Below are 24,391 nucleotides of genomic sequence, written 5' to 3'. Positions count from 1 at the left end.
GATACCCCGTGGGGGAAAATACATTGATACAGCTACACATACTTACAAAAATGTACTCAGTACTTTTACAGTTAAATTTTTCATTAAATTGATTGGGTTGATTTGGGGAGCCGTTATTAGTTGCATTACGATTAATAAATCAGATTGCCTTGGACCACATGATGTGATAACGCAAAACGTTTTTTATTCCCTCTTTTCTTTTTTATGGATTCCGAGCACACCCCAGATATGTGCCATTAAATACCTTTATTCAAAGAAAATAGACTGGACACTCAGCAGCAGTGGCGTAGCCACGGGGGGGCTAGGGGGGGGCTCGGGCCCCCCCTACCAGCTGCAGACCGACCCACGGAAATCGTGCAAATCCGAGGAGAAAATAATATATGGGGGGGGGGGGGGTGACAGTGTCACGATCGCGAAAGTTCTTACAGTTCATGGCGTCTAAGCAGCACTCTTGAATGGTTTTCAAAGTATGAGCTTTTCACAATCCTTCCAATCTCGTGACACCACCTCATTGGACATGACAGCCTATACATGTAATCGTATTGTGCACTTCCAAATCAATTATTTTCGTTCTGTTTTTTTTAACCGCATTTTGCGGCGTGCACGAGTATGTGTGTTGTCGCACCCAGGATCAGCGGGGGGGGGGGGGGGGGCAAGTTTTCGTACCGAGCCCCCCCTACCTTGGAGGTCTGGCTACGCTACTGCTCAGCAGACACACTGTTAACAAGCCATCAACTTATCTCAGTCAGCTGTTTGCTTTCCTTCTTAACATTTCTCTTCACTTGCATCCATTCTGTGTGCACGAAGGAGCAGAGTAAATTAAAATTCTGCGCAGCCATGCAGGTTCGAAGAACGCTTTTGTTTTATTAATATTTACCTGTAGGGAATTGCGAACGACCCATAGAGCCTGATTTCTTTCAAGCACGACAAATAGAAGTACCTCCATGAAAATGTATTTGATATTTCACTCAAGAAACACAAAAAGTATCTAAATGTGCGTACTCAGTTACTTTTACTCCCCTGAGTACAGTACACTGAGTAGAGTTACAAATGTGCAACTCTCACCCGTACATCGCCGCGTCGTCTGCTGCTGAGACGGTGGCGGCATCTACAAACAAAGCGACGCCGTGGCGTGGCGCGTCAGTCGCAGAAGCTTGCCAAAATGAAGATGGCTGATAGTGCTGCTGTTCTTCGGCGGAATCGCCCTGGAACAAAAGCGGAGGTGAATTGTTACGATGTTTGTTACCGTCACACAGGTTGACGAACACCTGAACGGTGTAGCATTCGCGCAGAACCGTCGTCGCTGCTGTTACAGAGTCTCTAGCACTCAGGCCTAGCGAACTGCCTATCCACTTCTATGTATGCCACTAAAATCAGGAGAACTCGCTGTCATGTTAACTCAATTTTCAGCGACTTAACGGTCGAAAGAACTGTTAACTGATCTGGAACCAATTTTCCTTGTCTGTAATACAGTTTGGTTGCTATTTTTCCTGGTTACAGCTCTCTTGATACCACCAGACGTCCCAGAGAGTCATATCTTTCTTTCTTATTTTTCCTTTTTCACGCAGAACTTTTCGAACTGGCCAGAAGAGCCATTTGAAGAAATGGACAGCACACTTGCAGTGCAACAGGTGAAGACTTTGCTGCGTAGATAACAAAGCCTACGGCGATCGCGTAAGCATTAATTGGGTATTCTGTCTCGCAGTTCATACAACAAGCCATCCGGAAGGATCCTACAAATGTGGATGGGATCTTGACCCCGCCTGATGGTCAGGACGAAGGAGTATGGAAATATGAGCACTTGCGGTGAGCATTCTGTTCCCATGCCTGTGATGAATGAATAATTGAATTTGTTCTCATTGCTGTGTATCTGATTTGCTCCTTGCTGTATCTTCAGGCAATTCTGTATGGAACTTAATGGACTTGCAGTTAAGCTGCAGGTATGTGAGGTTTGTAATTGTTTTGAATTACCTCCATTGTAGTATATGGGAAACGCAGCTGTATTAGCTGCAAACAGAAAGATTGGTAGCACAGGCTCCTGCTAATATTGCTAACAAGCCTGTACAACATAACCTTTGTGCCACCCCAGATGTCAATCTCCTCCAACATCATGAATACACTGTTGCAGGTCCCGCATGTTCCACCAACAATTTTGCTCGTATGTTGTTTTGAACTGACAAGATGTGCTGCAGATAAGTTTGTAATAATTTTACTGAATCGCATTCAAAAATATTTTGATCGTACGCTTTACCACAACCTCACTAACATCTCAACAGTACAGTGACAGCACAAGCAGAGTATCGAAGGAAGAAAAAAAAACAGCTTTTATCCTGCTAAGTAATTGAGCAAGCTACATTGAGTAATTTAACACTGCTAATCAGTGGGGATTTTTAGTATTCCTTCAAGCACCAATGAAACCTAGAAAGGGTAATGGTAGCACCTTTCATGGATTTTTGGTCAGTAAAGGAGTATAACAACATTTGCTCAGATTAAACAACGATGAACCCTTTGCAGATAAGTAGAACTGCTTGCAGAATCCATGACATTGCACTGTTTTTTGCCTCATATGGATATGAAACATGCACATTTTTTACTAATAATTTAATAATGTACTAAATTGTTGCTTCCTACCTAGCAAGTGTATGGCACGAAGTCCCATATTCCTCGATTTTGTACTGGTAATCTCATTAGTTTGCACACACCAATAGAAGCAGCACAATTAATAATGCTCTATCCAGTTCCTCATGGGGAAACACACTTATGACTTTGAAAAGACCCAGAAGCCTCAGATTGGGACCCACCATTATTTCAGGGCACCGTCCTCATCATTGGCACTGTACATAAATAGTTGGATGGTTACATGTTAAAGAAGTGAAGGGCATTGTGACACAAGCTTTGCCTTTGGTTTGCTCTGTCAGGACAAAGAAGTGGGTTAGTGGCCATATACGTGTTTACATAAAAGCATATTTGAAAGAACAGAAGGGGTATATTGTGAGTTGGATTTGACGTTCACTTTATTTTATTTTTATTTTTTTGATGATATGTCGATTTGATTTGATTTTGAGGATTTGATGGTTGTTCAGGCCGAATGCAATGCAGAGACCTGCACTCAAATGACTGCCACGGAGCAGTGGATCTTCCTCTGTGCGGCTCACAAGACCCCGAAAGAGTGCCCAGCCATCGATTACACGCGACACACGCTCGACGGTGCAGCTTGTCTCCTCAATAGCAATAAATACTTCCCTAGTCGGTGAGTTGTCGGGCTTTGGCCGGTAGTACAGGGGCGTCCCAACAGACGACCTCTGAGATTTTAGAAGACTGGGCGCTGTGAGCGAATGTAACCAAGTGAACGGTGTCGGCAGTCTTTTATCTTAGCAGCCACTATTTTTTTCATTTGCCCAATTAGTTAGATAAGACAAACTTTTAAAATACTGGGTTTTTTCTTTCTTCTTTTTAGGGTGCCAGATGTGCTTTTGTGTCTAGTGTGTTTAGATGTCAATTGGAAAGTTGCAGAGAAGCTGACAGACATTTCCAACAAGCTCTTTTTCTATGCTTAATTAATTAATCTATATCTTTATTATTATTATCATTATTATATTATAAAGATTATTAAAACAGTCAAAATTTATCAAAAAGATTATTATTATTATCATTATTATATTATAATCTTTTTGATAAATTTTGACTGTTTTAATAATCTTTATAATATAATAATGATAATAATAATAATAATAATCGTTTTTGATAAACATGGCATGACAGCACTCCCGCAATCGTAGTTGTGTGGGCATATTGTCACATACGTCTAATGATTTGTATTTATTCATTTGTATTCATTTTTAATTTGCTGGCTTTCTTTTATGCTGAAAACATTTTTTAAAAAAGCCCCGCAGTGAAACACCTTGGTCAGGCACTGTACGACTTTCCAATTGACACTTCAACCAATTTTTCGAAAGCTAGCTAATTAGTCTGATCTAATTAAATTTCATTCAGTTAGGCATAGTGAAAAAAGAAATATATATATATATATATTGCCGGCCCCTACAATGCTCATGTGCAAACAACACTCCGTTGGTTTCATTTGCGTCAAGCGCTCGGTCTTTCTTTGAACCTCCGTGCATGCTATTTGGGACACCCTGTATGAAAGACACAATATTACCGCGTCTGAAAAAAATGCATCTCTTTCCAGAGTAAGCATCAAAGAGTCGTCTGTAGCTAAACTGGGTTCCGTCTGCCGACGAGTTTACCGGATATTTTCTCACGCCTATTTTCACCATAGAGCTATCTTTGATGACTTTGAGGTAAGCAGGTTATTGCCTCCGTCTATGAGGTACGTGCGACCTCACCATTGCCCGATATTTCTGTGAAAGTAGAGCTTTTCTAACAAGTCAGTCAACTTGTTTGCTGATGGTGGCTTTGTTTGAAATTTATCTTAAAGATGTACCAGATGACACTTGATTTTCTAAATCTTGCATGGAAAAAGCCCCACATTTTTGTTAGGAAGGCACTCATTGCTCATCGTCTTGTGTGTTCCTCAAACTCGAGGAAATGTTACCTCTTTCTATAGTACACTACCTCACTTGCACCATTCTAGTCTGTTCTCTTAACTAGCCTGAGATTGGTTTTGCTCTTCGAGATAATTTTTCTTCCTCTTTTGTACACAATGCTGAAAGGTGGCTAAAGTAGCCAACTGTAAAAACACTTATCTTTTTATGAGAAACATTGAACAAAAACTAACATCTTCAGTCTCCTGTCAATAAACACTTCATCTTTAAAATTCTCAACTCATGCGTCTGCTGAATCTACTTTTACTTAATGCTTTCCCTTTCCCAAATGCAGAAGGACACCTGCCTGTGTCGTCGATTCACTATATTTGTCACAAAGTACAACCTGATGTCCAAGGACAACCTCATAGTCCCCATCCTTGAAGAAGATGGCCCTGCCGGAGAAAGTGAAGCGTAACGGATTACTTGGAAATGAATTACTATCACCCCTTATTTTATTCTCACCTGCTTCATTGCCCATACATTGGCTTTGCCTTCTCCCCGTGGTCCACCAGCCTGCCCAACGTTGCTTGCAGCCTTTTCTTTCCTGTTCCGATCAATTTACAAAGTCTTTTCTGAAAGCACTTGTGCCCTTTTTGTCAAGTACGAGGTGTATCTAGGAAGTGAGTTTTGATTGGCTGGAAAAAAAAAATGAAAACTTGCTTTCAAAATATTTCGTTGTTGCCGGGTTTCACATATCTTGAACTACCTATATATTTCTATGCAATTTCCACCGTTATGGAGACTCGTGACATGGCTAAAGCCCCTGGCTTTCTGCGGTGGAAAATTTAAGGGGCTGAGAAACCAAATGCAACCCACTAAACGTATGGCATTGTTTCATACATTGTAGTCCATGGTGCCGACACATTGCCGACCGTTTGCCGACATGCAAACTCCCACATTCCTCACCCGAACTTTTTTTTTTACTGTCGGGTTTTTAAAACAGCAATTTCTTCGAGCCACCATCGATGGTGGCACCTGAACACCGCTCGGAGAAGTTTGCAGACGAACAGGAAGTGATGTTTTAGGTGTGCATGTTTGCCCAAAGTTCCCGGAAGAAGCCGGTCTGGTGGCCATCTCCCTCTTTACAACCGCTTGCGTCGTCATGGAAACGGAAAAGAATGCGCTTCCTTTCTTCAACATGAGACGTAAACGATCGAGGAGGTCAGGAGTTGAGAGCAATGGAAGAGATCGCCCAGCGCGTGGCCTTCAAACTGCCACAGCTTTGTAACGCGAGACTGCAGAGACATAGCGCCTTGATGTGCATGTTCAATATGCATAGAGTTATATTTACTAGCTGATTTCTTCAAAAGTTTGGAAATGGTTTCAGAACCCCCTTTAACATTTCCGCGAAAGTGGGACTTGCAGATCTGCCGACAAGAGAAAAAGAAACAAAAAAAAAAATGTTGCAGCATTCTCCCAAGATTGCTTACCGACTCGTCCTGTGCGCTTTTCCAGCCTTTTGTAACATTTCAGGGACAAAGAAAATTAGACTCAAATTCTGACAGTTCTCTCCTGGCGTTCCAGTCATTGAATTTTGTTTCATTCTGGCACATTCACCCGTGTAAGCATTTTCAGTGGTGTTAGGCATTGCAGGTGTGACTGATTGGGTTTAACTCGTGAAAATGTCGCTGAATGTGCTGAAATCCTTCCACAATTAAGATATTGAATATTTAGTGAAAAAAACTGACGATTCTGAGGGAAACAGCAGGTTCCGCTCGACATGGCCACTTCAACAAAATCTCGCGGAAAGCTAGGGGTTCTAGTCATGGCGGGGGTACAAGTTTTTGCATCCCCGCATCGTAGCATGATGGAACTGAAGTATGATGGGCTAGTTCCCAAAGTGTCACGTAACCTCTTGTCTTCTTTTTCATCCTTGAGAAAATGTTTTTGCCATCTGTTCTCACAGACTGTCCGAGAGCTGTCCCTTCGATCACACGCAGCAAATATGACAGGCCGCTCCATTGCCTCATACGTTTTGAATACAAAGAAAGATGCATGAGCTGCATCTTGAACAACACCTGCGACTGACCAGTTGACAAATGAACTGGCTTGCGTCTCCACAACGGTGACCGCAGTCCGGCAGAAGCCAATGTTTGCAGACTGAACTTACTTTCTGGATGCACCTCATACGAAAGGGGAAACGAGGCCTGCAAGCATAATCCGGCTGCTCGGGGCGCCTTGTACATCGTTGCATTTTTCCGTCACAGACTGTAGTGGGATAAAATTCCAATGTTTCTCCAAATGAATTTATATTTATGCAGTTGCTCACGTCAAGTTGCTTATTTTGGGTGAGCAAATGCTACGGCTGCTCTAGCTCCAAATTAGGGATGCTGGGCTGCAAACGCTACCAAAAACGGGCGGACCAACTTGGTCATTGTGTCACGCAATTTGTTGGTCCTGCGACGGAGGGAAGGAAAGCAAGATGTAGCTGGTGGCAAGCACCTCGTTTGTATTTGTTACAAATGCAAAAATTTTGCTGTTAATAATGGTATAAGTTGTGATCTGTACATATGTTCTTGTTCTTTTCTTTTTTTTTTTCCTGACAGCTTAAATGTTTTAGCTGTCTCTGTTCCCCATTTTTTAGGTAAAATGCTCCGACTTTTTGTCACATTTCATTTACCATGAGGCGTCCGGCACTTAAAAAGGCCCAGAATATAGAAGTATAAAATAAAAGTACTATGTAAAAAGTCCTGTTTGTGAGTTCTTGGAAGAACTAGGGACACAATCATACACAGGCACAGACTGCTGGGAAAATTTGGCTCATTAAAGGGGGCACTAAAACAACTTTCTCTCAAATTAAAGTCAGTGTTTCAATTAGTGCAATCGACCAAAATTAGTTTACACAATGCTACCGTCTAGAAGAGAAATGGAAAGAAAACTGAGCCATCTTTGGTGGCAACGAATGGGATCCCAGGAGGCGATTGGCAGCATCCAATGAGACTGCAGGAGAAGCGCACGCGTACCTATTGTGGGTTAGGACACCTTCTTGCACTCCTATTGTGGGTGTGTGGATTTGGAACGAGTCCGATTGTAGTGTTTCGTATATGATCGGTGTGATGCGTATTGCTGCATTTTTCTATACCGATTCACTGAGTTGTAGCCAGGGATGGGCATAAATACACTTTTCGGATATTTAAATATAAATACAAAATACTACATGTTTTCATGTATTTAAATACTGCCTATAAATACTTTATGATGAAAGTAATTAAATATAAATACATTAAGGCAGTATTTAAATACTGTAACTACTCCTGTAAATACCTTGAGCCGCCCAGGCACATTATTCTTTTAAATTATATAATAAATGGAGCCACCTATGGATGCATCTCTGCTGCACACAACGGCCACATATTTCTTTATTTTTCTGTGATGCAGTGTGATGATTTCAGCATCTTACGTGGACTGACTTTCCATTGAACGGAAACATCTCCATGAGTCTCAGGCGCAGCGGGGGGGGGGGGGGGGGGGGGGGGGGGGGTATTAGACAGGACGGTAGCGGGACAAGAACCGACGACGACTCGAGCCTCTGACCAAGATACCCTTCATCGCTGGAGGCTAACAATGTGGAACTCGAGAGAAGCCCACAAATACGGGAGGATCAGATACGTGTATTTAAGTGTATTTTAAATATAAATACGCCTAAAACGGTATTTAAATATAAATACATTTTTCTTGCCTGTATTTAAATACATGTATTTATATTTTAAATACTATTTTAAATACAATGTATTTAAATACTGCCCAACCCTGGTTGTAGCCCACAAGAGTTTTCACGAATGTTCCACCGACAACATTTATCTTCACGTCCTTCGGACGGCGACTCCAGTTCGCTTTGCAACGTGCGCTATGTTTTTCACCGGGTCTGCTAGATGGCGTGGCACATGCTACATGGACTAAAAACACTGATGCATGAGCTGACGTTCACTGCCTAGCACCGAAGCAAGAAACAGTACGGTATAATTTTGACTGTAGCTTCGTAACAGAACCAAAGTTTTGAACTATGATGACAAGCACGAAATTAACGCAGCGTGTAACGCAACTTGAAGTGAACTTGTTTTTCCATTTTAGTGCCCCTTTAACACTGCAAGCTGGAACCTAATTAAGTGAGACAGGAGAGCTTGAGTATAATGACCTTAATCGTACGAGGGTTAGCCTGAGAAGGAATCCGTGAGGCAAGCAGACGACAATGATAGTCCTGCCTCACAATATGTGGTGTGTCGCAAAGATGTGATTTATTCCTCACCACATTTGTGACGTTATGAGGCAAACAAGGGTGATGTCACTTCGCACTGTACAACCCTTAAGTCCATAAGACACTTTCGTCAGCTTCTGCATATTTTGTATGTACAAATTTGACCACGGTCAGTTCGTCTGGGGCTCCTTTTTCTTCCTCTGCCTCTGCTCAGTTGGCCTGTTCTGCCGTGGCCGTTTCTGCCTCTGTTGTCTGTCCCTCCGAGGCTCGTTGCTCCGCGATACACCAGCACTTCCTGGTCCTTGGTACCTAAATACGAATTGTACAAGTACACATTTCACTTTTGTTGCAAGGGCTCCCGATTTGCAATGCCCATGATGAGACTCATACCCAAACTCGTTCGTATCGAGCGGTTCTTTGCTGAGAAGGATGTGCATGGCTGGTATCTCTCTCTCAACCTTTAGCTTGTCCAGGTCTTCCGTTTTCGGCTCCCATATCTCGTCTATCCTGCGGTGTGTCGTGTTCTGTCTTAATCCTCGTTCCAGCAATCCAGGTAAATCAACTTGGCATGTGTACTCACTTTTGATAGCAGATCTTGTTCAACTGATGAAGGTTCTAGTGTGAGAGATATGAGATGCCATTAATGTCAGTCCGTTGCTTTTGGAATGTGAGTTTACCTTGAATTTTCTTTTCATTATCTCGACACAAGTGATCATTTTGTTGATTCCATGTCCAGAGCCTGAGAAGACCATCTGCTTCTTGGTTGCGTCCTGTTGTATATTCAGGGCATAATAGCAGTGTTGTTTTTGTCACACAGAAACAGGCAATAAAACAATATTCCAACAATTCTTGTGTGTTGTTTACTTTACCTATCACGGTATCTTGCAATTTTATCACACCGACTTTCTGTTCTTACAGATGATTCTGCTCCACAAACCTTGAATGCTGTAATTGCAAATCCTAGGATGTTTCTTATCTTGCAATTGGCATTAACTTTCATGTGCACGCAGTTTTCTTGTAAGTCCTTGAAAGGTAGGTCGGAGAGCCCCACTACATGCTGAATCACTTCGCCTTTCGTGTAGTTCTCCACTGAAATTCATTCATCGTCAAGACAATGCCTCTCAACCTGCGAAACACGCGTGACATCACCACTTACTTTACTCGTGTGAACGAAGTTGCTTTCTAACCAAGCTTCTCGCAGAGCAGTCGTATGTCACTTGTTGTGCCTTTAGTTCGAAACGCCGACCACAAACGCACACAGGCGGTCGCACATGTTCATTACATCAACAACACGGCACATCCGTCACGTGGATTAGTGGGTAGGTGGGTAGGAGTGGGTTTGTGTTGGTTGTCGTTTTGCCATACCCATCGACAACACTTGCAGATGGCACACATGAGATGGCACTACGATCGACGCTTGGGCGGCTGTAGCAGACGACGGCGACGCACAAAGCCCTTCTAATCCAAGGGCAGCTCTTCCAGCAACATTTCAACAGGTTTTACATTGCATATCCTATAGTATTTTGTCTGTGCTACATCTGGAAAGTTCAACTCAATTTCAACTCATTTTATCAAGACAACATCCGTTGTTCTCTGCTGGTCGTGCTTTGCTGTCAGGAACAATATGCCCGGTGACAGGCTACATTAAACCACCCGTGCTCTTCCACCAAGATGCTGAGGGAGGGAGCTCATCCGTAGAGCTACAGCCCACTACAGACAATGCCGCGCTGATTTTGAAACACTGCTTCAACAGGAGCGACTGCTCCTCCCTATGTCTCTCCGGTCTCTCTCTGCTCGTACTGCATCCTCTCCCCCTTCCAAATGCCATCCCTGGTTTGATCCAACTGTTGCCAGGAAGCAGCTGGTACAATTTTTGCACAAGCAACCTACTCACTTCACTGAGCTGGATCGGACACGGTTTCCTGGAGACGCTCTGTTTCTATTCCCTTGGCAGTTCGTCTGAAGAGCGTAATTCTAAGCCTATAGAAAGCCATCTTCGTTTGTTTCGTATTGCGGATACACGGACCAATCTCTATGCTTCGAGCATAGACGCTCTGCGCTCTTTCTCGCAACGTTTGTGGATTCAATAAGTCAGGAAAGATGACGAGCACAGAGAACACGTATATATTACAAAGGAGGGAGTCGCAGAGGGTGAGTATATATGCTCCTTTATTTCTAAACGCTTTTTCGGTACTTAACTGCCCATATAATATCGCAGCTGTTCGCGGTAACGTAACGCGGTCAGCGCGTTCTATTTATTTTGCTTCCTCGCGAACATGAATGCATGAATTCCGAGTGAATCATATAGTTCCGAAGGAGAAGCCTGCACTTTGCTTGAACATCGAAAAAATAAAAAAAAAAATAAAGAAAGATGAAAAAGACCCGACCATCTGGTCACACCGTTTAATTCAGTGTCGCGTCGCGTTGCTGGCACAGCGTTCATTCGCGTCCAAGCATCGCAATGACAATGCGCTGTATGCATATGGGACATATAGGATACATGGTCCCCCAATTCCTGCCTGTCCAAAGCATGCTTCGTGTATCATTTCTTGTTTCATGTTTTTTCCTTGTTTGTTTTTTTGAAGAAAAATAAAGTTGTGTTTTGTTTTGTCTTTCATTTGATCTTCTTCTGTAATAAAAAAAAAAGAGAAAAACCTACTGCAGATATTCTCAGGATTTTTATCTCGGGGGGGGGGATGACACCCACTTTCTGGCTTGGGGGGGTGGTTCTGGTAGGCAATTTAGGGGGCCGGTGTTGAAAGATTTTTGGGGGTATAGGTGTTAGTACGTGGTGCTAGGAAAATCCCTGGCTTAGTGGTCCCGATACAGTACTACATGCTAGGATCGTAATCAATTTCCTATAATACATTTTAGAGTGAAGACAGCGCAAGTGCATTCGGAACTGGAGACACGAAGCAGCTTGTCACTGTAAGTATTACAGTATAATCTCTGCACAGCAATGATGGGTGCATCTGTAGTGCATACAATGCCGGTTTCCAGCCGGCATCTATGAAATATTTAAAAAAATTATAAAAGGGACAAAATATAATTCTCGTTCAGCTTGTCACTGTAGGTATTACAGTACAATCTCGGCACAACAATGATGGGTGCATCTGTAGTGCGTACAATGCCGGTTTCCAGCCGACATCTATGAAACATTAAAAAGAATTGTCCGACGACAAAATGTAATTCGCGTTCAGTTTGTCACTGTAGGTATTACAGTACAATCTCTGCACAGCAATGATGGGTGAATCTGTAGTGCGTACAATGCCGGTTTCCAGCCGACATCTATGAAACATAAAAAAGAATTGTAAGAGGGACAAAATGTAATTCTCGTTCAGCTTGTCACTGTAATTATTACAGTACAATCTCGGCACAACAATGATGGGTGCATCAGTAGTGCGTACAATGCCGGTTTCCAGCCGACATCTATGAAACACAAAAAAGAATTGTAATAGGGATAAAATGTAATTCTCGTTCAGCTTGTCACTAAGTATTACAGTACAATCTCGGCACAACAATGGTGGGTGCATCTGTAGTGCGTACAATGCCGGTTTCCAGCCGACATCTATGAAACATAAAAAAAGAATTGTAAGAGGGACAAAATGTAATTCTCGTTCAGCATGTCACTGTAAGTATTACAGTACAATCTCGGCACAACAATGGTGGGTGCATCTGTAGTGCGTACAATGCCGGTTTCCAGCAGACGCCTATGAAATATAAAAAAGTATTTGATGCAAAATGGTGAGAGTTTGACTAATACAATGGGCTGTGTGTGACAAAGCAACGAGGTGTGACTCAACCTGGTGCATTCGAGCAACACTACACACATTAGAGGTGTAACCTGATTGCAGCTGTGGTTTCATGTATGCCTTGTGGGTATGATCCTCAACATCATGAATAACCATCAATAGTGATTTATCCAGAATCACAAGCATGGGGGAGTGTTGCAAAAATTTTGAGGGTTTGGGGCATAAAAATTTACTTTGGCAATTAAGTAATTAATTGATTTATTTCATTATTTATTAGTATAGGTTTATTTATCAAGTATACCCTCAGGGCCAGAAGTCTTTACAGAGGGGAGGGGCAGTAATACAAAGTATGTAGTTAGTGAACATGACAATACAGGTCCGTACAAGCAGTAACAACAACAACAAAAACTCTATTATGTGGAGTAATTTAATTAAATGATCTTATTATCTAATTACTTATTAACTATTATCAATGTTATTAATTCTCTATAGATTTAAATTATTTAATTTAGTATGGTAGAGTGCTAAATTAATTAAATTAACACAATTTTACTTATCACATCCTACACCAAACCGTGATGCCAAAACTCTACATGAAATTTTTGTGAACATTATTATATGAACATTGTTACAGTTGTGTTCAAGTTGTAACAAATTTATGTATCATTGCCAACATGCATCTAAAACAGAAATTACAAGATACGTACTTCAGCATCACGTACCATAATGTTAGGCCTCAATAATTATTAATTATTTAGAGGGAGTCTGCACTCAGTGCTTTGCTGTGCCCATTGGGTGAGCAACATTGTGGTCAAATGGTATTATTCCTGAAATTTACCTATCAATACACGTCTAAGTACAGCACATGTTCACATGAGTGCACGGTTATTAAACCGTGCGACCTGGATACGTTTAAGATGAGACAGGGGGTGTGGTGGGGTTCTGTATAGTGCACCGGACATTTAATATGGATGGGCAAAGCACACGTTTGTTACCACTGTTCATTCTTACTTGCGTTATTTTTCACAATCATGACATTTTCTTTTCCTTTTTTTTTACTAGGATGAAAACCAATCACTCTTGGAAACCAGCAATCTACTTCAGACCAGCTTCAATTACATTAACAGCATCATTGGATCAGGTGTTGTAGGTAAGATTTCTATTTATTTATTTATTGCATATCCCACAGCACTAATGAAGGCATTGTAGCAGGGGAGTGAGGCACGAATAATACAAACAACAGCAACGTAGACGAAGGAAAAAAAAGAAAAGATCAAACACTGTGATAAAACCTTCAATCTATAACAAGAAAGAGGAACAATCTGGTGCATAAACAACATCATGTGGCAACAAATTCCAATGGGGTATCATGCGACAGGAAAAGGACTGTTTGAAGACTTCAGTACGGTGGTGATATATGGTTAGAGCCTGAAGTTTTTGGGAAATATATTTTTCTGAATTTGGGGGGAGGGTAAAAATCGGGTAAATAAACATGTGCACTAAATTCATGCGAATTCGGGTGAAAAAAAATTCCAGTATGCTAAATTCAGGGAGAAATCTGGCTCAGTTACACAAATGGTGATTTAACTGCATTTGCTGCAAAACAAGTTAGTATGCATTCCTACAGGCATTTCAGTGAAGGCAATTTGCCGGGCAAAAATCGGGATTCACCATAAAGAGGCGACCTTCAATTCGGGGTGCAAATTCGGGGAAGAATTGGGTTAAACCCTAAAACTTCAGGCCCTGTATATGGCTTGATTTTTTTAGTGTGATCCATCCCACTTGGTAGGTACTCAGTACTGTGTGGTTTGTAATATTTTTGGACACACAAAAAAGTCATGCAGTGACAACGTAACCATGGCTACAGCATGTCTTACAAGATTAAAAAATGTGAAAGCGCTAAAATGCTTGGCAAAGGCACGAACACTGAATGCTTTGATCGAACGCTTGTGAACGCACAAGCAACGAAAACCCGAACGCACGTTTCACTTTAAAAAAATTTTTCTTACATGAACTGCCCAGTCACTGTAGTAGCATTGAATATTTCTTGACAGGCATTGCATACGCGATGAAGCAAGCAGGCTTCGGCATGGGACTTATTCTCCTTGTCACTTTTGCGGCCATCACGGATTACTCTCTCTGCATATTAGTCAAAGCCGGGATCTCGACTGGCTCTGCCACATATCAGGTATGTACAAAATATTGAACACAAGTTCAGACAGAGGGGAGCACATTTTATATGTGTCAGCAACAAAGCGCAGTGGAATCTCGGTAAACAGAATTGCTGTGTAACTAAAGTGCAAAAATTTCTCCTCGTGAAACGAGAGGGATATGCTGTCACACTGACGTGAACACAAAACGAATTAACGAGATCCATCAGTTGTGTAGCTTGCTATTTATAAGTGGGAGAAACTGCCCATTTGCACTTTCCTTCTTCCTCTCCTTCCAAAAAAGGCTGACAATGCGGAGCGGGCTCCTATTGGTCTCCTCAAACAATTTGTCCAATCGTTGCGGGAGAGCGTTTGAGGAAACCAACCTCTCCGCATTGTCACACTTCTTGAGGAGAGGGTAAGCTTAAATTGCGGGTTCTTTCGCTCATAAATCAAAAATGATGTAATGGACAAATCCTGTTCCTTTTATGTTAGTGTCAAGGTAACAGCATCTTTCATTCCACAGGGAGAAATTTTTGCACTTTGAGCACCACTTCAATATTCACAGCCAGAGAGTTGTTTGGTTTTATACCTATGCAATACAAAAACGGAATCATTTGGAAGCAGAACTGGTGAAGCAGCTGAACAAGCTGTGGACATTCAACAGGCAGATGCAGCAATGCGAATGCTGAACTTCTTTTTTCTTTTTTTTTTTGTAATATAAAGGTTCACCCCTGTTCGTCCCTGTTTTTGTAGCTCATTAGTATTTTTAGAATGAAGTTTGCAAATATACAAAAACAACAATTTTGTGTTTTTGCCAATATTTCCCTTTTTTAATTGCTTGTCACTCTCATTTTTTCTTGTGCACTTTTGGAAGCAACCAGGGTTGTTGAAGTTATGGGTTTAAAAGTATCTGAGCTAGAGCTACAGATATCCTGTGGGAGAAAATAGTCTGATACAGTTAGATACTTCCAAAAATGTACTATGTATTTTACAGTTACTTTTTCTAATAAATTGATTGGGTTGATAAGGCAGAAAAACATGCACACGAGGGTCAAAAAAGGAATATAACAGGATGGCTACAAACTCTCAACTGGATCTGTTGGCACTAGAAAGGTAAATATATACAGAAAGTAGAATTATATCGCACAAGAATGCATACCAGGGAACAACACGTCAACTTTATCAGGAAGACAGTAACAATGACAAATCTATCACCAACTGCCGAAATGGTCTGTGCCTGTTGTTAGTTGCTTATCTCTTGTATGTTGTCAGTATCTGTTACAAATAAATGGGTTTTAAAAGTATCTCAGCTACAGCTACAGCTACAGCTACAGCTACCCCGTGGGAGAAAATACTCCGATACAGTTAGATACTTCCAAAATGTACTCAGTAAATTTACAGCTACTTTTTCCATTGAATTGATTGGGTTGGGTTGATTTAGCATTAGCTGTTGTTAGTTACATAATGATTAATCAAACAGACTACCTTGGATCACATGATGTGATAACGTTCCATTTCTCATCCTTTTCCTTTCTTATGGATTCTGCACACACTCCAGATATGAGCAGTTAAATATCTTTATTACAAGAAAATAGACTACACTGACCAGATAATGCATGTTAAAAACCAGCAACTTATCTCAGCTGTTTGCCTTCCTTCTCAATATTTCTCTTCACTTGCATACCTTCCGTTTGCATGAAGGAGCAAGTCTTTAAAAATTCTTCTCAGTCATGCGGGTTCGAAGATATGTGCTGACGAGAATCCCCCAAGCTAAATAACCGCTCCACCGCGGCACTGCTCGGCAACCCAGTGTTATATTTCAGAAATACAAACTTCAGTACTGGGAATGATTGTGAAGCATTTTGGTCTGGTTGCCTAGCCGAATTGCTCCACCTGTTGATGATGGTTGTTGCTTATGTTTTTTTAACGAGAAAAATACTCTGAAAAAGAGTAAAATTTACTGAAAAAAGTAACAGAGTTGCAAATAAGAGTACAACCACCATGAAAATGTATTTCACCCAAGATACATAAAGAGCACCTAAATATGCATGTTCCCCTGCTAGCATTCAGGAAGGGATCGAATAAAAAACGGGTGACAAGCTATATAACGGTGTCCACACATGTGTGCTGCAAAGGTGTCACTCCAGCGGAGAAATGAGACACCCCAGTGTTCCATAAACTTTTTCTCCCAAGCTGTACGTGTAGGTCATTGCACTGCTCATACTAACCAGGTTTCGCCAGCTTGCTAAAATGTGTACCATTTTGTGTGAAATAGCTACACATCTTTTCCTTCATCCATCCGGGCATATAGGAACTCGTACAGACAGCATTTGGACTGCCGGGCTTCTATATTTTGACACTGATGCAGTTTGTGTATCCATTCATAGGTAAGCACAGCATATCACTTAGATTGTGCTCAAGTAGTCCTTCACACTCCATAAGATGCACTAATAGGGAGTAATAGAGGTTGCTAAACATTCACACGAACTTGCAGGTCACATATAATGCTGATGTAATTTGAATTAAATACCAAGGAATAGGTACTGAGAAGGTTAGTAGAGAGTTAATTTTTAAATATTAAAATGTCGATCGCACAGCATATTACACCGTCACATCCCACACGCCATACACCCTGTCGGCAAGTGATACCCATTGACAGTGTAGGTCTGTGAATCGGTCCTTTGAAGAGTTTAAATAGGAAAAGAGATATGTTGCACTCTGGTCAGATTCAGTTCCTCTGACTTTTAATTTCGTTCAGGTAAAATCTGCTTCAATGCAAGTCCCTCCCCTACAGCTCGTATTTTGCTTTGCAAGTGAATAAAACTGAATTGAGTTGAAAGTGGAAGCAGACTTTTATGACAGATACTTATCTCTTCTTTTCCAGCAATGATAAGCTACAATGTGATAATAGGAGATACTGTAACAAAGGTTTTCATGAGAATTTTCGATGGTAAGAAAATTATGGCATTAATAAAACGCACGGTTCAGGGGGGTGATGACTCATTGTGACCTGCTCCTTTTTTCCCATTACCATTCAGTGACAAAGGATAACATCCTTGGAAACCGTCATTTTATTGTTGTCCTTGCATCGTTGCTCGTAACATTACCACTTTCATTGCACAGAAACATTTCAAAGCTGAACAAAGTAAGTACTGCTTTAGAGTGATACGACATAATACTGGATATGCAACTCATCTTAACATTTTTTTTACTACTTTCAAGGCATCCCTGATGTCCTTAATCCTCATCCTTGGCATCCTATTCTTTGTCTTGGTTCGCATTGGAAAGTTCACTGACCTTGTGTGAGTAAAAAATTGTGTCAGTCACACAGAGCCTCGTGTTTTGGGGTTAGACGCGGTAAGACCGGCTTTCAGTCTCACATTTGCATTATCGTAACTTTAGGTAAAGCCGCGTGCGCGTTCTTTCTTACTAGGAAGTAAAAAAAAACTCTGTGCAAGGTGTATGCCATAAGGGACAATTGCGATGGGTGTTTCAAAACGTGTAATTTTTATTAATTTTTTTTACTATTTCTGTTGTGATACTGGGCATAGTTTTTGTTGGGTCTGCGGTTATTCGTGGAGGACTTCATATTTCTGTAAAAAAAAAAGGTGAGGTTCACTTGGCAATTTTCAAAGTTCAATTAACAAAAATGAATTTCCCACAATTAAAAATTGTTCAAGGCCTTCCTAAATGGTGGCAAAAGTTTCCAGAAGGTCACTGCCAAAAGTCCCACAGTCCTCCGGCAAGCACGTCGCCACTTAAAATTTATCACTTTAGGTGAAACACACTGTATATAAAACCCGCAAACACAAGGGTCTGTACACGTACATGTTTGTTTCCTCGAAGTGCACTTGAATAACATGCCGTTTCACTCAGACCCCACACCAGTGATGCTTATGCATTTGCAAACACTGGAATCACCAAGGCTATTGGCATCATTGCATTTGGTGAGTATACGTTGCGAATGGGCGTGGTGCGCTCGTTTTGGTATTGTAGCTGCAATGGTAAGAATTGCGCTCTCTTCCAGCTTACATGTGCCACCATAATTCCTTTCTGCTGTACGCTGCGCTGGAGGATCCTACTCAGAGACGATGGAACAAAGTGACCCACATCAGTCTCGGCCTGTCGTGCGTTATCATTTTGCTGTTTGGCATCGGTGGGTACGTCTCGTTCACAACCTTCAGTCAAGGTAAGAGGGTGGTTTTCTCGCTCCACGTCCCTATAGCAAATGTAATCGCTGGTCAATGGCTGACTTTGACAACACTATAAGGTGCAGATGAGAAGTGTGCAAGCGAGTTGGCGGGCATTTCCTTGACTTTGAGGAACGAAGAAAAATACAGATAAACAGACACAACACAAACGAGACTCGTTTACTAGATTTTTACGGGACTACTGAGTCTCGTTTGTGTAGTGTCTGTTTTTTTTTTTTTTTTTCGTTTCTCAAACTCAAGGAAATGTTGTCCTCATCACTAGAAAGTGCCCTGTAGAAAAACAAAGTAATTTTTTATGTGATAGCTTTTACAGCAATTAAGGCATTATCGTAATGTCTCTTAAATACTAAAAAATAGGGGTGTGCGAATATCAAAATTTAGACTGCGAATACTTTTTGAATAGCTGGAATCCACTGCATATTGAATATGAATAGTGAAAGCACGGTTCGAAACGGCTGCGGACATCTTCGACTAGTATGCACTCTACTCTGGCAATTATTTAGCAGCGCTATGTGCCGTATACAGCTAAAAACAAATACCTTGTTTGAAACAACAGGAGTGAAAGACTATGTGTGGAGTCTGATGTGTTCGAGGAACAAAAAAAAAAAACTTGTTTTCCAGAATTTTTTTAGGAAAAAAATTTTTGGCACACAGAATTTGAGGAGGAATCGGATTTTATCCCTCAAAACAGTGACGTAAACAATTGTTACGTACTCGTATCGCATCGTAAAGCATGCTTCACCTAGTGCTCCCATGCATGAGGCGAAACCGACTTATGGTGAAGCTTACCGTATTCGAAAAACATTTTCGACTGCTAACTACTGACTGCAAATACCATTCGGATAAATGCAACTATTTGGTTCATATTCGAAATTTCGAACATTCGCACACCCTTAGTAGATAGTGACAAAGAAATTTATGGATGCCTTTGCTGCTGTAAGTTGTTTGATTAAGTCTGATCCTGCTATGTGCAAACGATCCACGCAGCATTATTTTGTCTCATGTTTGGTCTTGGTAGAAGTGTGTGGCACTCATGTGTTGTCATTGTACTTCAGGTGACCTCCTTGAAAACTACTGTCGGGACGATGACTTAGCAAATGTGGTTCGCCTTCTGTTCACTGCAACTATCATGCTCACCTACCCCATCGAATGCTTTGTTACACGCGAGGTTAGAATCTGTTGTTCCTCTTAGGTAACACCATCTCTCGTCTCACTTTACAAATGGCACGGCATGTGTTTAGACTGGAAGGTGACCTTGAAGGGGTTGTGACACATTGGTAGATGTGGTTGATGGCATATCACACGCAAATTGTTCTACATGCGACGTTATTAAGGAAAAAAAACTATTTTTTTAAGTGTTGTACAGTCGATCCCGTTTATAACGATATTGACGGGAACGCGAAAAATCTGATCGTTATATATCAGAGTATCGTTAAAAACGAGCTTTCGAGAAACTGCCGCTCGGGATAGCGTAAACGAAGTAGGTCGCCACAAGTAGAACGCCGCTAAACACGCGCGTTTGTTGTGTGCGCGGAAGCATTTTATCTAGCTCTAAATTGACGCAGCTGCGTGTCTAAAGCTTTTGATAACATAACCGCCGATATCCTGTGAGGCACTGCACCTTTCGAGATCGACGACCTCGCCCAATGCTTGTCATTCCATGCCGCAGTCATCACCGTTCTCACGATCGGGACTGCGTGGTCCATCAGAATGTGCCTCCGCCACGGGTAATCCGTCGACGCGTGTTTGGGTGGCGACACACACCGCCTGCCAGTACACGTTTTCAAAGCCGCGGTACTTCACAATGCGAGTTTCCGGGGAAACCCGTAGAGCGCATGCAACTTCGGGTCGAGCCACGCGTCTTTCCTCATCAAAAAGTGTCTCGGCACGCAGCAAAACAAGACAAAAAAGCTTGAAGGCGAGACGACGATGCGTAGAGGGAACAACATTCTCTACTTCGCGAGCCCCCTTTCGCCCTTTCGAAGTCGCGTGCCTTGCAACGCACGCATCTAATCCCCGGCAGTCATGCGCGGAAAAACACACTGCGTTCTCACTTTAGCGCGCACGGAGGTGAAGGCTCTTGAAAATGCCAACGTAATTTGTTTTCAGTGAAATGGTGCAGTCTTGCTTTCTAATTTTCACACGTTTTACCGGCCGCCGGGAGAATTCCGATCGCTATATGCGAGCAAGCGCTTTCGCGGCAATCGTTACATCGATGTTTTGTTTACATGTAGTTCAGTGGGAGAGCTGACGGGAACCAGCAGTTCGATCGCAATATCGGAGTTATCGTTCTATCGAAGATCGTAATAAACGGGCTCGACTGTAGTTACAAAATACAAACACTTGAACACGCTACTGTGTCGATGAGCTCCGACATCAGAGGGAGCAATTGCCTTCGCCATATCTAATAGTTCTGGTAAGCGAATGCTTGCACAAATGTTGAGAAGGTCCCTTAGTGGTATCCTCGCTACAGTCCTCAACGCTGCTTGTGCATAGAGCACTGCAAAATCTACTGAGGACACCAACGAGGAATTTCCTAAACGTTTGTGCAAGCAGGTCGTGATCTCTTCCATGGCCCTTCGCTGACAGAACTTCTCGCTGTGATGTCACAGTCGGAAGAGTTTCTGTACTTGTGATGCAGATTTTCTACGCGTCTCTCACCCCTTTTGCTGTACTCGGAATGGAGACTCATGTCGTCAACACGACAAAGGTTGCTACTGAAGAACATTGCCAAATTTTAGTGTAGAAATAAGCTCGTAACAGAAATCACATTTTGTTTTTTGCATCCCACAATAGGCCTATGCGAGATTTCTCAAGATAAAAACACCTTTCCCTCCAAATACTTTGTGACACAACACATATTTTATTTATTTACCTTTAATTTTTCTCAATTTTTCTGATACTCATTGCTCCCAACATCAGGGAAACCTAGTGCAAAATAAATTTTGCAGTAGTGTGAATGGTCTTCCAGCTGGTCTCTTTGCAGATTATGACAAAGCATTTTGTACTGAACAGACATTCGTTAGCGCTCTCCTTTTGGATACATTTTCACCAGTCACCGTTGAACTACTTTTAGGTTCTGGAGAATGCATTCTTCGTTACCAGGTTTCCCTCAACTATGACACGTCATATCATCATCACAATCTGCATCGTTGTCATGTCCTTCGTTTTATCCTCCCTCACTGACTGCCTCGGAATTGTCCTCGAGCTGAACGTATGTCGCATTTTAAAACTTTCTATATCTATACGTACTATCTATATGTACGTACTGCCGAAATTGCCACGTGGTACACTCAATTTCTCTTTGACCCACACTGAAAGTACATTTTTTTTTAACTCAAACTAATTGCATCATAGGATGTGAAGTTGTCCCCGTTTGGGCTCGGGGGGTTAGTAGGAGTTTTGTGAGAAGGTCTGTGTTGGGCGGTGTGCTGTCTGCATGATCTCAATAGGGGTGATGAAAAAAAGCTTAACTCCCCACCCCCTCCCTAAAAAAAAAAAAAAAAAAAAAAAAAAAAAAAAAAAAAAAAGCAAAACAAACAGGGGCCCCTCTCCATTGTAGAGGTCCACAAGATTTTGGGCATAGAATTCACTTTGGTGATGTAATTTAATTCATTTTAATGTATTCTAATTAAATCAAACAAAATAAACACATAAAATGTGAATGATACTGTTAATTAATAAAATGTAATTCAATTCACCTCGTTTCATTAATTAACGCACAAAAATATTGCATGAAATTTCCCAAGTGTTAGGAGAGTGTCTGTATGAAACAGCAGGAAGACATAAAAGAAACGGCGAGGAAAAGAGAAAAAAAGATGACCACCTGCTTCACAAATTTCCCGTGTGCACGGATAGGCGCGTGATTCCCTAGAGACGTCCCAACAGAAGTCGTGATGTGTACCCACACTAAGACCCTTATGGCTGTTCTTGGGCACAAACAAAATAAAAACAACATAAAAACAAAATAAAAACTAAATAAAAACAAAACAAAATAAACATTATCTCCTGGCATAACGCTACCAGGATTGTTAACAGTGGGATAGCCTGTACAATAAAAACATTCACACTCCACAGGGCGTGCTGGCTGCTATCCCGCTGGCCTACATCCTTCCCGCCGTGACGTACCTCAAGCTGGAAAACGGCCCCCTGCTGTCGTGGGCAAAGTTCCCAGCCTTAATGCTAGCCGTCTGTGGTGCGACCGTTGCTGTGTGTGGGTCCGTGGTTGCTATAGTAGATATTGCCAACGGGGTCACGTGCAGCCACGGTGCCGAGATGCCGTACTGCACGAAGCCCGACGTGGCTGCGAATTCCTCCGGTATACTTACTTGAAGAGGGGACACAAGGAGAAGGCAAAAGGCAAGCATGGCTCATTGGTTGCAGTACGGTGGTACTGCAAGAGCTCCGATAAGGCGAAACAGCTAAGATGGCACTTGCTTACAAGTTTTAAACCATTGTGAACAACCAATTTGAAATAATTTAAGAATTTCACATTGGCACAATTGGCATTTCTACAATTTCAGGACAGAAGACCGCAAATACATTCCTTAAGTTGCACATTAAATTATACAACGAGTTGACAAGTTTTCTACATTTTAAAGTACACGTTAGGTGCTGTTGAGTCTTATGTGGAAGGCAAAGACTCTAATGATCACGTCACAGAAAGATCTTGCTTAAGCTGTTGGCGTACACTCTCCGGCACCTTGTTCCATCAACGAAAGGAGATGTGGTTGTTTCTGCAAATTACATGACCACTGGAAGAAATGACGTAATATCTAGTGAACCTCGTAAGAAAAATATGAAACTCTCAGTCTGTCGTGTGCTCTTCTCGTCCAGTGTTTTACTTCAAACTCGAGGTAATGTTAACTTCATGAAACTCTAGTCACGAGTAATATATTTGGACTAAACTGAAGTTTTATCAGGCACAAATTAGTAGGAAAATGCTCTTCATATATCGAATAGCATATCGCATTAGGAGCATTCATACAGTCTTTATTAAGTATATGTATGTGGTTGCTTAATTACAGAAGCTGTTTTTGTGTAAGTCTAGATAAAAATTTCAGTCAAATACTTAACAATAGCGACGTCATGGATGAGAAATCCTCACAGGAGTTGGCATTGCTCCTAAATGAAAAACTGGAATTTCTTGGCATAAGCAAGATATTACCCACCTTATCGCATTACAATAAAGGGAGAATGGGAGGGTGCACTTCAATGGTAACTGCTTCAATGGCACTTCAATGCCAAGCAGAATTTTCAAAATATGAAAGAAAAAAAAAGACAAAGAAAAGGCATCAAATGAGTTATGTGCAACTAGGGCCCTGTGTTTTAGGGTAAAACCCTAACTTGGTAAAAACTAACTTGGCGAAGTGCAAATTCAGCCACCAATACCGGCACTTGAGGACGCTATGTTCCGAATCTCTTGTTCATGGAAAACACGTGAAGCTCTGCTTTTTGTTGTTTTCCACCCGATATTGCCAGATTTTACCCTGTTTTCCAGCCCCTGCAACACCACCAGATTTTTACCCCCCCC

General features: G+C 41.7%; 3 protein-coding genes across 4 annotated transcripts; 2 read left to right on the top strand and 1 right to left on the bottom strand.

Annotated features, from left to right (window-relative positions):
• The first annotated feature begins 1,115 nt into the window (after positions 1 to 1,115).
• On the top strand, positions 1,116 to 7,236 carry LOC135366722 (MOB-like protein phocein). 2 transcript variants are annotated; one of them, XM_064599560.1, is made up of 7 exons: positions 1,116 to 1,222; positions 1,569 to 1,631; positions 1,706 to 1,806; positions 1,898 to 1,940; positions 3,084 to 3,250; positions 4,190 to 4,301; positions 4,840 to 7,236. In XM_064599560.1, the coding sequence occupies exons 1-7, from the start codon at positions 1,163 to 1,165 to the stop codon at positions 4,960 to 4,962; spliced, it is 669 nt and encodes a 222-aa protein (XP_064455630.1). In that variant the 5' UTR covers positions 1,116 to 1,162; the 3' UTR covers positions 4,963 to 7,236. The 2 variants fall into 2 exon arrangements, with proteins under 2 accessions (XP_064455630.1, XP_064455629.1); XM_064599559.1 differs by having other exon boundaries at positions 1,898 to 1,949.
• A 1,524-nt stretch (positions 7,237 to 8,760) lies between these two features.
• Positions 8,761 to 10,125, bottom strand: LOC135366720 (ribonuclease P protein subunit p25-like protein). Its single transcript, XM_064599557.1, has 6 exons — positions 9,899 to 10,125; positions 9,680 to 9,831; positions 9,420 to 9,512; positions 9,323 to 9,357; positions 9,133 to 9,249; positions 8,761 to 9,051 (listed from the first exon to the last, which is right to left on the bottom strand). Coding segments are annotated over exons 1-6 (537 nt in total). The 5' UTR covers positions 9,900 to 10,125; the 3' UTR covers positions 8,761 to 8,912.
• Positions 10,126 to 10,393: 268 nt separating this feature from the next.
• LOC135366717 (putative sodium-coupled neutral amino acid transporter 11) lies at positions 10,394 to 24,391 on the top strand. Its single transcript, XM_064599551.1, has 14 exons — positions 10,394 to 10,606; positions 10,697 to 10,893; positions 11,617 to 11,670; positions 13,557 to 13,644; positions 14,549 to 14,682; positions 16,959 to 17,034; positions 17,532 to 17,597; positions 17,686 to 17,792; positions 17,870 to 17,949; positions 18,524 to 18,594; positions 18,675 to 18,836; positions 19,914 to 20,026; positions 21,935 to 22,072; positions 22,936 to 24,391. Exons 2-14 carry the CDS (start codon positions 10,843 to 10,845, stop codon positions 23,188 to 23,190), a joined length of 1,395 nt encoding a protein of 464 aa, XP_064455621.1. The 5' UTR covers positions 10,394 to 10,606; positions 10,697 to 10,842; the 3' UTR covers positions 23,191 to 24,391.

Source organism: Ornithodoros turicata, chromosome 8, assembly GCF_037126465.1.
Source record: "Ornithodoros turicata isolate Travis chromosome 8, ASM3712646v1, whole genome shotgun sequence".
NCBI lineage: Eukaryota > Metazoa > Arthropoda > Arachnida > Ixodida > Argasidae > Ornithodoros > Ornithodoros turicata.
The sequence above is the reverse complement of the archived record's forward strand: the minus strand, read 5'-3'. Positions and strand labels throughout refer to the sequence as shown.